The sequence below is a fragment of the Delphinapterus leucas genome, chromosome 15 (genome assembly GCF_059928025.1).
Source record: "Delphinapterus leucas isolate spDelLeu-1000000601 "Yukka" chromosome 15, BTC_Dleu_Yukka2, whole genome shotgun sequence".
Lineage (NCBI taxonomy): Eukaryota > Metazoa > Chordata > Mammalia > Artiodactyla > Monodontidae > Delphinapterus > Delphinapterus leucas.
The window spans coordinates 63479236-63490984 of record NC_143143.1 but is presented as its reverse complement, the minus strand read 5'-3'; the positions used below and the strand labels follow the sequence as shown (position 1 = coordinate 63490984).

Genomic DNA, 11749 nt, shown 5'->3' with positions numbered 1-11749 from the left:
CACTCACCTTCTCCCTTTGTTAGATCTAACATGGAATTACTTTATTTATTTATTTATTTTAATTATTTTTTTTTTTTAATTTTTGGCTGCATTGGGTCTTCATTGCTGCGCGCGTGCTTTCTCTAGTTGCCCGATCAGGGGCTACTCTTCATTGCGGTGCGCGGGCTTCTCATGGCGGTGGCTTCTCCTGTTGTGGAGCATGGGCTCTAGGCGCGCAGGCTCAGTAGCTGTGGCTGGAGGGCTCAGTTGTTGTGGCTCGTGGGCTCTAGAGCACAGACTCAGTCGTTGTGGCCCACGGGCTTAGCTGCTCCACGGCATGTGGGATCTTCCCGGACCAGGGCTCAAACCCGTGTGCCCTGCATTGGCAGGCGGATTCTTAACACTGCGCCACCAGGGAAGCCCCCTGGAATTACTTTAATAGTGGAAATTCCACATCATATTGTAAACATTTGTTACCTCTCTATTTCCCTCCTCCCCTTTTCACTAAACTGTGAGTTCCTTAGGGCCAGGAGTCAAGAATGGGGCACAGAGCAGGCTCTCAAAACGTTTGTTGAATGAATGAGTGAATGAATCAGTTTAAGCAGAAGCTGTGCATAGGGTGTTGAAGAGATTCCAGCTACAGGAGGGCTTGTAGAAAGGCCCCAAGCTGCACTGAGTCAGACATCCCTCCCCATCTTCTGCTTGGACTCTGGGTGAGAGGGATAGGGTGGGTGCAGAATTTTAAAGTGAATGGCATTGGTGGGGCAAGTTGAGGAAGGGAGATATGGCTGGGGTTTTGGAGGTGAGAACCCAGAAAAGAGGAGGGGCAGTTTCTAGAGATCTGACCTGAGTGTGTTGGGGCCACAGGTGGGGGGTTCTGGGGGTCATGTGGGGTCAGCTGACGGTGACATATGCAGAACGGACATTCTGTCTCCACTTAGAGGCATCAGCAGGATGGGGTACGTCGGGGAGCGGTTGGCTGCCCCCCTCCTCGGACAGGGGTCATCCCCTCTGGGGGCGGGGAGTGCGAACGCGCCTGGCACCGCCCCGACAAAGCCTGCGCGCGCCCCGTCCTGCGATTGGCCGGACCGCCTCGCGCCGCCGCCCCGTCCCGCCCTCCGCCGCAGGTCCGGCGCGCTGCAGCCAATAGGCGCCGTCGCCGTCGCCTGCGTCACAGTCCGGACAGCCAATGGTGGCAGCGCTCGGCGGCTCGTGGCTCTTTCGCGGCAAAAAGGATTTGGCGCGTAAAAGTGGCCGGGACTTTGCAGGCAGCGGCTGCCGGGGGCGGAGCGGGATCCGGAGCGGGATCGAGTCCTCGCCTCGGCCTGCCGCCATGGGCCCGCGCCGCCGCCGCCGACTGCCACCCGGGCCGCGCGGGCCGTGAGCGCCATGGCCGTGGCCGGGGCCCCCACGGGCGGCCCTTGCGCGCCGGCGCTGGAGGCCCTCCTCGGGGCCGGCGCGCTGCGGCTGCTCGACTCCTCGCAGATCGTCATCATCTCCACGGCGCAGGACGCCAGCGCCCCGCCGGCCCCCGCCGGCCCCGCCGCGCCCGCCGCCGGGCCCCGCGACCCCGACCTGCTGCTCTTCGCCACGCCGCAGGCGCCCCGGCCCACACCCAGCGCGCCGCGCCCCGCGCTCGGCCGCCCGCCGGTACGGACACCAGGGACACTGGGCCGACTGCGCTACCTGGACCCCCGCGCAGACCCTGGCGGGGCGCGTTGTTTGGCCCGGCGGCAGCTGGGACGGGGGAGGGTGGGCTGACGCGCCCGGGCTGGGCGGTGCCGAGCCTGGGTTGGTCCTCCGGGCCCCGCCCCGGGGTGCAGGGTGACCTCGGGCCAGTCCTTGTTTGCTGCTCTGTGCTCTGGGCCTCAGCTTCCTCGCCAGAGACGCTCAAGGGTCAGACTCAGTGATAATAATTGCCCCACGTGTATTCAGCTATCGCTGACTGCATGCCAGGTCTCTGGCAGACTTCAAGGCAGCTAAAACTCATATCCATGCTGTGAGCTCGGTGTTGTCACTGTGCCCATCTGAACTGTGTCCAGAGAGGGGAAGTGACTTGCCCCCTGGTCACAAGGCTGCAAGTGAGATTTGAACTGAGGCCTGCTGGCTTCAGACCAAAATGTGTGGCTGGGTGGTGGGCATGGCTGCTTAGGGAGGTCAAGGGGGGCGTCCTGGGTCCAGACCATGGAAGAGCCACTGAGGAGACCCTCCTTCCTGCCTCGATGCTGGGACTGCCAGGTGCAGGCCTGGCCCTCCGGGCCTCTGGGGACAGGCCGCCTGGCTGGGAGGCCTTCTCTGCAGGGGCGGAGTGGCTGGGCCAGCTGCTGATCCCCTCCCTTTGCCTGTCCTTCCATCTGCCATCCTCCACCCTCCCAGACCCTGGTTGCCATGGAACCTCATTAATCAGGCAGGCAGACCCCTGGGCCCCAGTGGAAGTACTGGGTGGGTTGGGCCTCTGGGAGCTGGAGAGGAGGCCCCCGGTGCCAGGAGAGAGTAAATGCCCCAGGGAGATGCCTTGATAAAGTGCTCCCTGAGCAGCAAGAGGCTCAAGACAGTTCAGACTAGGGGGCCCAAAAGAAGCGGCTGAATTACAGGGGGAGAAGGGAGTGGAGCCCTGGAGCTTGGCCCTGTGGGCTCCAGGACAGGGTGTGGAGACCAGTTTGACTGGCACAACCTGTGGGTGAAGGTGAGGCATGGATGGGCAGGATGGGGTCTCCGCATAGGGCTTGGAGCAAGTTGTGGGAGGAGGCAGGGCCCAGGGCAAGGTGGTGGAAGCCGCCCAACTGCTCATGGCCTGGGTGGCAGCTGGTCCCTGAGGCATCCCGGCAAGGTTCCCCCAACCCCCTTGGCCCCTTGCCCAGTGTGGCCTTCCTTCCGGAATCACCGAGATGCTAATAATAACAATAGCAGGCACCATTGTTTTGAGACTGTATTGTGTATTAGGCGCTGTGCCAAGCACTTTACCCAATTAACTCATTTCACCCTTTCAACAACCTTCCCCTTTTACAGATAGGGAAGCTGAGGCATAGAGATGTTAGAACATTCCCTAGTAAGTCAGCTAGTGAGTGCTGGGACCCATCCAGATTTCCTGAGTGGTTAACTGCTGGGATGCCTTGCATACTGGAGATGCTAATAGAGGTTGAAGGAAGCCCAGGGTCCCTTCCTCCTAATGAGTGAGACGGAGGGAAGTTGTACCAGGGGTGGGCCACCTGGCTCGTCTCCTGTACCCCAGCAACCTGTCCCTGTGGGTACCGACTTGGAGCCTGGACAAGTAGCCTCCAGTTTAGCTGATTGACAGGTACCTAGCAGGCCCAGGGCTGTGGGTCCTGCCCTTGGGGAACTGAGCTTCAGGCTCAGAGGGACAGCCAGGGACTGGGCTGAGGACGTATGCCCTCTCCTCCACCCCCAGTGGTGTCAGGGGCAGCCTCATTGGGCCTGAGCATTCCATTCATTCAGCAGTTGTTAGTGAGCACCTATGAGGTTCTAGGCACAGGCAAGTAAGGAGCCTCTGCCCTCACAGTACTTAAGAGCCAGTAGATGTTTTCTGCCGTGGGCAGGGGTGAGGGCTGGTGCGGTCTTGGAGCTGAAGTCCAGAAACATAGGCCCAGCTTTTGCCATCCAACACCCCCTAACATTGTACCTGTGGGTAGCCACTGGCCATCTGAGCTGTGGCCTCCACTGACCCCCTGCTCTAGCATTTGTTTGGGGCAGTCCTTGAAACAAGTGACAGGCTCAGCTTCTGCACGAGTGAGCATTCATTGAGTACCTCCTGCATACAAGTCTCTGTGCAATTCAGCCATTCCTCCTGGCCCTTCCTGTCCACCTCTACCCTGTTGTCATGGCTGTTAAAAAACAAACTAAATATAATACACATTTACTATAGAAAAAGAGTTAAAAGGCTAGAAAGTTGAGGGGGACAAGATCCCAGCCCCATCCATTTTTCCTTTTTTCTCCTCCTGAGCCTGCTTTTGTTTTTAAGGCTGTTATGACAACTTTCTAAAGTTTTAGAAATTGACGTTTTTCCTTTATGTCCGTGTTCCAGCAGCACATCATCCACACTTTAGAGATAAGGCAACATGGCCCTCGTGTTCCTCCCTCCCATACAGAGGTCACCCCTGAAATGGATTCTGTAGTAATAGAAACTGAACCAGAGAAAATGGTTTCATGAGCTGTCAATATGTCTTTGGGAGGCTTCTGTATCAGCCTGCCTCAGTCCGTCTTGACAGCAGCGTGGTATTCCAGAGGCTGGATGAACCAGTTTTTGTGTCCCCTCCCATGGGTAGGTGTTTGAGTCATCCAGATTTTTTCACCAGTGTTTTGTTTGTCTTCACCCCTGCCTTTTGGGCCCCTGTGCCTGCATCTCTAGAGAGCAGCAGCAGAAATGGGCGTCCATCTGCTTGAGCCCTTGTTTTAGAGTGTGGCATTGATCTGCCTTCAGGGTGGGCACCCCTTTGGGGAGCAGGAAGGAGGCAAGGGGTGCCGTTGGCTGGAGCATACTAGGGTTCAGGCCCTAGGGGCAAGGCTGGAGAGGGGGTACATTCTGGTTCGGCTTTAGGGAGCCTGGCTTCCGGACTAGCCTCTGCCCAGCCCACTAAGGTTTAGATCCTGACTCCACCTCTCACTATGTGACCTCTCCGAGGTGCAGGCTCCTCAGGAAGTGGAAGTCCTCAGAGCACCTGCTGCGAGATGGTTGGAGGGTTTGATGATCGCACGCAGGTAAAGCAGTTACCTAGTGGTGCTCGGTACACAGGAAGCACTCAGCGCGTGTTAGCTCTTCTAGCCGCGGATCCCTGAGGGAATCCATGAGTGTGTGCGTGAGAGAGAGTGTCAGCATGTGGGGTGGTTCATTCAGCAAACGTTTGTTGATGCCCAGACCCTGTGTACAGAGACTATTAGACCCAGTGCCCGCCTCTGAGGGGCTCCCTGGCTTCTGGGTGAGACAAACGCATCTGCAGAAATTTGTAGCGAGAGACCATGTGGGGAAAGGTTGGGTTTGAGGCAGTTCTGAGGGAGAAGAGCCTCAGTTTCTCTTGTGGGATCGGAAAGGCTTAGGTTATGGGTAAGGTGCCTGCCCACAGAGGGGGAAGCGTTGGTGTGAATTAGGAGGGAGGGAGGCAAGGGCAAACCAGGGAGGGGACCAGCATGAGCTAAGGCTTGGAGACACAGGTTTGTGAAGAAAGATGTCTCAGCAGAAGTTCTTGTGGAGAATTGGCGGCAGGTGAGGTTACTAAGGTGGAGGGGGACAGATGGAGGCAGGGAGACCAATGGGAAGACAGCTGGTCCAGGTGGGAGGTGCTGGTGGCTGTGGTGACAGGATTTCTTGGCAGCTAGTTGTGATGAGGGCAGCAGGTGGGGCTGAACCAGGTTCTAGCTCAGGAAACCCTGTGGGGAGGGGAGGGGAGGGTACATCAGGATGCAGTGGAGATGCCTGTGAGACCTCCAGGGCAATCTCCATCCTCGAGTGGTGTAACTAAATCAGAGGGCATCTGGCTCTGCCACTCCTGCCTGTATGACCGTGAGCTTCTCTGGGTTTCAGTTGTTTCATCTGTAAAATGGGGCCATTACTGTGCTGCCATATTCACAGACAGTCAGAAACCAGAGAGAGGCAGTGATTTACTCAGAGGACCTGTTTCCTAGTGGCTTAAAACGACAAACATTTATTATCACACAGTTTCTGGGGGTGAGGAATTCAGGGGTTACTCAGCTGGGTGCTTCTGGCTCAGGGCCTCTTCTGAGCTTGCTGCCAAAATGTTGGCCCGGCTGCAGTCGTTGGAAGGCATGACTAGGGTTGGAGGATTTGCTTCTGAGCTTACCTGTGTTGCTGTTGGGGGGGAGACTTCAGTTCCTTGCCACTTGGGCCTGTCCTTAGGGCTGCTTGAGTGCCTGCATGACATGGCAGCTGGCTCCCACCGAGAGTGAATGATCCAATAAAGAGAGCAAGGAGGAAGCTCCAGTGCCTGTACGATCCAGTCTCAGAAGTGACACACGTCCACCATATTCTGTTCATTCGAAACAAGTTACCAGATCTGGCCCATATTTAAGGGGAGGAGAATTAGGCTCCATCTTTTGAAAGGAGGAGTATCAAAAAATTTGCAAACTACCACATGCCCCCAAGAAGGTGGTGGTGGAACTGAGGCTTGGACTTCTGCCTTCCAGTTGAGTGTTCTGTCCTATGGGGTAGGATTGTGTCCCCTGGGACCTCCCCCTCACTCACACACTTGGGCATCCTGGGAGAGAGACTGAGGCAGGGGGCGGCTTGGGAGCACCAGGCCCTCAGCCAGGTCTCTTGTGGCCCCACTCTCCTGGTTACTGGGCATCCTCCCGTTGTTTTTGCCGTAGGTGAAGCGGAGGCTGGACTTGGAAACTGACCATCAGTACCTGGCCGAGAGCAGTGGGCCAGCTCGGGGCAGAGGCCGCCACCCAGGAAAAGGTACCCCCCGAGCTTGGGCTAGGGCAGACCTCCTGGTTGGACCCAGGTTGGGGGGGTGTGGGCAGACAAACATGCTTGCAGACTAAGCTCTGGTCTGTTAGGCCTGGGCCTGAGCCAGGCCTCTGGGAGCCCCAAGGGGCAGCTGGAGTGGCCACCTGGCATGGCTTCCCCAAGCCCTGGGGGGTGGGGAGTTCCCCAGCCGGAAGAGGAATACTGTGGTTGGCAGGCTGCCACAGGGCCTCCCTGCTTGGCCTCACCAAGGGGAAGGAGCCATCTGCCCCCCAGCCCCATCCCCCAGAGCCTGGCTGGGGCTGAGGGGTGGGGGTGGTGCTGAGGGACCCTACCCTGCCTGGCCCCCAGGTGTGAAATCCCCAGGGGAGAAGTCACGCTATGAAACATCGCTGAATCTGACTACCAAGCGCTTCCTGGAGTTGCTGAGCCGCTCGGCCGATGGTGTCGTCGACCTGAACTGGGCAGCTGAGGTGCTGAAGGTGCAGAAACGGCGCATCTATGACATCACCAACGTCCTTGAGGGCATCCAGCTCATCGCCAAGAAGTCCAAGAACCACATCCAGTGGCTGTAGGTACCAGCCAAACAGGAGGGTGGGTGGAGGCCTGGGGCCAGGCCAGCCCGGAGGAGCTGATAGCGATACCCACTGTGGCTGCCCGGATCACCATCTTACTGCTGGGCAAACCGAGGTTTAGAGAGGAAAGTTGGCTTCCCTGAGGTGATAGATGCAGGCAGGAACACAGATCTTACCTATGTAGCTCAGTGCAACTTTACATATTTCTTCACCTGGGTGACCACCATCCCGATAAGAATAAGGAACATTTCCAGCACCCCAGAAAGTTCCCTTGTGCCCCCCAGACAGTCCATGCCTCATACCCCCAGGTGGCCGCTCTTCTGGCTTCTGTTGCCCTTGATGAGAGTGTTTAGCACAGCTGTTTTATTCTTGTTAATTCTTATTTTATTTCTCCCTTTTCGCCTCTTTCCCCGGTCATCCTACTCCCCTCTCTGACACATCTGTGTTCTCAGTTTTCGGTAGATAGTCCACTCTACATCATTTTTTTTTCTTTTCACTTAATATGTCTTAGAAATGCTTCCATGTCTGCATCTAATGCATTCTTGTCCTTTTACACAACTGCATAGTATTCCACAGTATGTCTGCCCTCATTCACTTATCCAGCCCCCTATGAGGGACACATGGGTGTTCACAGAGATTCAGGCCCGACGTTGAACCCGGCCAGTCTGCCTTGCAGCCCAGCTTCAGCCCTCTGCTGTTTCCCAGCTGAGGAGCCAGGCCAAGAGGAGCAAGGGCTCGCCTGGGTCTTACAGAACAGAGGCAGCAGCAGACTGTTCTGCTGAGGGTCACGCCTCCTGGGAAGAGGGGCCGGGAGCTGCTAACCCTCCCTTTGCCTCCCGGCAGAGGCAGCCATGCAGCAGTGGGGATCGGTGGGCGGCTTGAAGGATTGACCCAGGACCTCCAGCAACTGCAGGAAAGCGAGCGGCAGCTGGACCACCTGATCCACATGTGTACCACGCAGCTGCGTCTGCTTTCCGAGGATGCTGACAGCCAGCGATATCCTTGAACTGCCTGGAGGGTGACCGTGGCCCCATCCAAGTGGGAATAGAGAGGCTACCCTGGGCCCTGGATTCAGGAGAGGGTTCTGGCTTTGGATACCAGTCCTGGCGCAGCATTTAGTCACTGTGTGACACTGGACAAGTTACTCTCTGAGTCTCAGCTTCATCTGTAAAAGGGGAAAATAATCCTATTCCAAAGTTGCACAGAATGAAACAAGAAAAGCTAGGGTACCAATAACAAACATTTATTCAATACAGTGATTCGGTCCCTGGTTGTAGCTTCAAGGTTAGAGATATAAGTTTTTGTCTTTTATTTACAAAAATAGAAACTTTATTTTAAAATAAGCTTTTTTTTTTTTTTTAAGTGAATACCCAAATTACGTTTATACATTTTGGAGATAACTACTAATTGACACCAAGGTCATGGGTCAGAGTAAATTCTCAGTACCAAGCCTGTATTTGTGTAATTTATATGAAATTATTGCAGGCAGCCATTATTACCTTAAGATCTGATGGGTAGAGAGTGGTCTCGTACAGATGTGGGAACTGAGGCTCAGGGGCATGAGACAGGATTGAGTGCCAGCTATGTGCCAGGCCCTGGAGTGGGAGATGCAGAGGACAGGAGTGACTCAGCGGGTATGGGCTCTGCCTTATGAGCTGTCTGAGTGGGTGGCCCCCAAAGGCCAAAGGTCATGTGGTCCTTGACTCCACCAACCCTGGCCTACGTGACCTGCCAGGACCTTCGTAGCATTGCGGACCCTGCAGAACAGATGGTTATGGTGATCAAGGCCCCTCCCGAGACCCAGCTTCAAGCCGTGGACTCCTCAGAGGTGAGACCTGGGAGTCTAGACTGGAACAGGACAGGCTGGGCTGGGCTGGTAGTTAGCTGAGCCTCAGTTTACTCTGCTGCTACCTTTACCCAGACCTTTCAGATCTCCCTTAAGAGCAAACAAGGCCCCATCGATGTTTTCCTGTGCCCTGAGGAGAGTGCGGGCGGGATCAGCCCCGGGAAGACCTCGTCCCAGGGTGCAGCTTCTGGGGAGGAGGACAGGGCAGCTGACCCTGCCACCACAGTGCCACCACCGCCATCATCTCCCCCCTCATCCCCTGCCACGGATCCCAGTCAGTCCCTGCTAAGCCTGGAGCAAGGTGGGTGAAGGGTGGGTGGGCAGGGCGGGACGGGGGCCCCCCTCTCCCGGGTGGGTGGGCAGGTGTGACAGCCCCTCTGCCCTCCCCGCCGGGGTGTCCCCGGCCTGTGATGCTCCCCCGTCTCCCCAGAACCTCTGCTTTCCCGGATGGGCAGCCTGCGGGCCCCCATGGAAGAGGACCGCCTGTCCCCACTGGTGGCGGCTGACTCGCTCCTGGAGCACGTGCGGGAGGACTTCGCCAGCCTCCTCCCCGAGGAGTTCATCAGCCTGTCCCCCCCGCACGAGGCCCTCGACTACCACTTCGGCCTTGAGGAGGGCGAGGGCATCAGAGACCTCTTCGACTGTGACTTTGGGGACCTCACTCCCCTGGATTTCTGACGGGGCTTAGGGGGACCAGGGCCTCCTGGGATGCCCACCCTGTCTCTGTAGCCCTGGAGCCCCCTGCCCCTGGCCGTCCTCCTAGTCCAATTGGAAACGTTTAATTTATACCCCTCTCCCCTACCTCCAGAAGCTTCTAGCTCTGGAGTCTGGCTACTGCCAGGAGGCTGAGCAAGCCAGGAAGGGAAGGATTCTGTTTGTGGTGTGTATGTGCATGCACCCAACACCCGACACGTGTGTACACGGGGTGAGTGGTGTGTGAGCATGTGTGTGTGCATGTACCGGGGAATGAAGGTGAACACATCTGTGTGTGCACTGAAAACACGCCCCAGTGTGTCCACGTGTGTGTGCATGAGCCCATGTGTGCGCATGGCGGGGGCTCTAACTGCACTTTTGGTCTCCTTGCTCCAGGGGCCCCGCGAGGCCCAGGGTGGCCACCTGCCCCCAGAATCCTGTGTGCTGACCAGGCCGGGTGGCGAGGCCTTGGCCTGCTCGTTTGCAGGACCGCGAGAGCACTTCTGTCGTCTTAAAGGTTTTTCTGATCGAAGCTTTAATGGAGCGTTATTTATTTATCAAGGCCTTTTTGGCAAGCTTGGGGCATCAGCAAAGGGTAGGAGGGATGCGGGGCTGATGCCGCAACTCCCTTACCCCTGAGCGAGGGCAGGGGTCCCTGAGCTGTTCTTTGCCCCACTCTGAAGGAGCTGAGGCCTGAATGGTTTATTTATTGGGAAAGTGAGGGAGGGAGACAGACTGACTGACTGACAGCCATGGGTGGATCGAGGGGGTGGTCTCTTCCCACGGGGTCACTGCAGGGCCCCAGCTGCCCCCAGGATGGATGTGAGATGGGAGAGGTGAGTGGGGGATCTTCACTGACAGGGTGGGCGGGAGGGGTGGGGTGAAGGGCCTCCCCCCCAGCCCAGACCACAGGGGCCCCTCCTGTGGCATTTGAAGTGCCCCTTCCACCCCACTTCTTGCTCTGCCCCACCCTCCAATCTGCACTTTGATTTGCCTTCCTAACAGCTCTGTTCCCTCTGCTTTGGTTTTAATAAATATTTTGACGATGTCTGGGCCCGGTTTGGGGACTATGTACTGGGAGCAAATGTGAGGGTGGGAGAGGTCAAGGTTGGTGGGAAAATGCCCATTCTCTACTTCCCTCTCCCTGTCCCTGCCTGGCTTCATTTTATTTGAGCCTCACCACCCCAAGAAAGGTAGGCTTCATCACCTTTTTTACCCTAATTTAAAAACTGGTCCGATAAAGTAGTAAATGAACTCCCTTCCTTTTTCCAGCCCCAGAGGAGCCACTCTGATCAGTTTGCTATGCTCCTTCCAGATGTTTCTGGACATTTGTAAACATGCAACAGATAATTACAACAGGCTGATTACGTGTCAGGTTCTGGGGACACACGTTCCCTCCCCTCATGGAGCTCTCAGGACCTGCTGGAGGAGACTCAAACAAATGAGAGGATCAGGGAGGGCTTCCTGGAAAAGGTGGTGCTTGACCTAAAGCTGTAGGATAGAAGAAATTAACTGAGGAGGAAGAGGAAGAACACACCAAGCAGGAGAGGGCCACGTGGGCAAAGGGCCCTTAGGACCTGAGAGAAACCAGTGTGGCTGGAATCCTGAGGTGAGGGCCAAGGCGTAGAGACGTTCAGTCTTGGGCTTTATTCAGGGGACAAGGACCCTGGTGAGTCTGAGAGAGGAGTGACACACCCTGTTTTATATTTTAAAAGCTCCCTCTGGCTGCTGTGTGGAGGATGGGTTGAAGAGGGGGCCGGAACAGAAGAGCCAGGGGGAAGAGAAGCCCGAGTAGAGCTTCAGAGTGGAAGGGAGGGAGACGGTCCACACGGACCTATTTAGCAAACCCTTAGGTGGGCTTTCCCTGAGCCAGTCCCTATTTTAAGCCCTTCACTGTCAGTCAGCCCCCAAAACAGTCGTACGATGTGTCTACCCTTACTCCCATTTTGCAGAAGATACAGACGCGCACAGGCGAAGCCACTTGCGGGTTTTGTCCACCAGGTGGCGCGCTTGTGCTCCTTCCGTTTGCTTTGTTGACCCTATAACGGTGCGGGACCTGCCCTCGGTGGGCGAGCGCAGCCCCTCCCGTTCTGTTCCTGGCTGTGTAGTACTCCACGCTGGCCGTCATTCGCTCAGCCTTTACCCGGTGCAAATGACCCCTTGGGTGGCTCCTTACTCCGTAGTGGCCGCCTCTCCCCGGGAGGTGGGGAGTCGCAG

The 11749-nt window shown here is 56.7% G+C and overlaps 1 protein-coding gene across 9 annotated transcripts; it reads left to right on the top strand.

Annotated features, from left to right (window-relative positions):
* Window positions 1-1238: 1238 nt before the first annotated feature.
* On the top strand, window positions 1239-10580 carry E2F1 (E2F transcription factor 1). 9 transcript variants are annotated; one of them, XM_089896714.1, is made up of 8 exons: window positions 1251-1629; window positions 6319-6409; window positions 6770-6989; window positions 7837-7989; window positions 8707-8821; window positions 8915-9140; window positions 9270-9455; window positions 9929-10580. In XM_089896714.1, the coding sequence occupies exons 1-8, from the start codon at window positions 1369-1371 to the stop codon at window positions 10045-10047; spliced, it is 1371 nt and encodes a 456-aa protein (XP_089752840.1). In that variant the 5' UTR covers window positions 1251-1368; the 3' UTR covers window positions 10048-10580. The 9 variants fall into 9 exon arrangements, with proteins under 9 accessions (XP_022448372.1, XP_089752840.1, XP_089752834.1 ...); XM_089896710.1 differs by lacking the exon at window positions 9929-10580 and adding an exon at window positions 4025-4258 and having other exon boundaries at window positions 1615-1629; window positions 9270-9877; XM_022592664.3 differs by lacking the exon at window positions 9929-10580 and having other exon boundaries at window positions 1239-1629; window positions 9270-9877.
* The last annotated feature ends 1169 nt before the right edge of the window (window positions 10581-11749 follow it).

Excerpts from the sequence above, each read along its gene's own strand:
- E2F1 (XM_089896714.1), top strand. The coding sequence starts at position 1,369 with ATGGCCGTGGCCGGGGCCCCCACGGGCGGCCCTTGCGCGCCGGCGCTG. Across the intron at positions 1,630-6,318 it reads CCGCGCTCGGCCGCCCGCCG|GTGAAGCGGAGGCTGGACTT; the intron begins GTACGGACACCA and ends TTTTTGCCGTAG. Across the intron at positions 7,990-8,706 it reads GAGGATGCTGACAGCCAGCG|CCTGGCCTACGTGACCTGCC; the intron begins ATATCCTTGAAC and ends GACTCCACCAAC.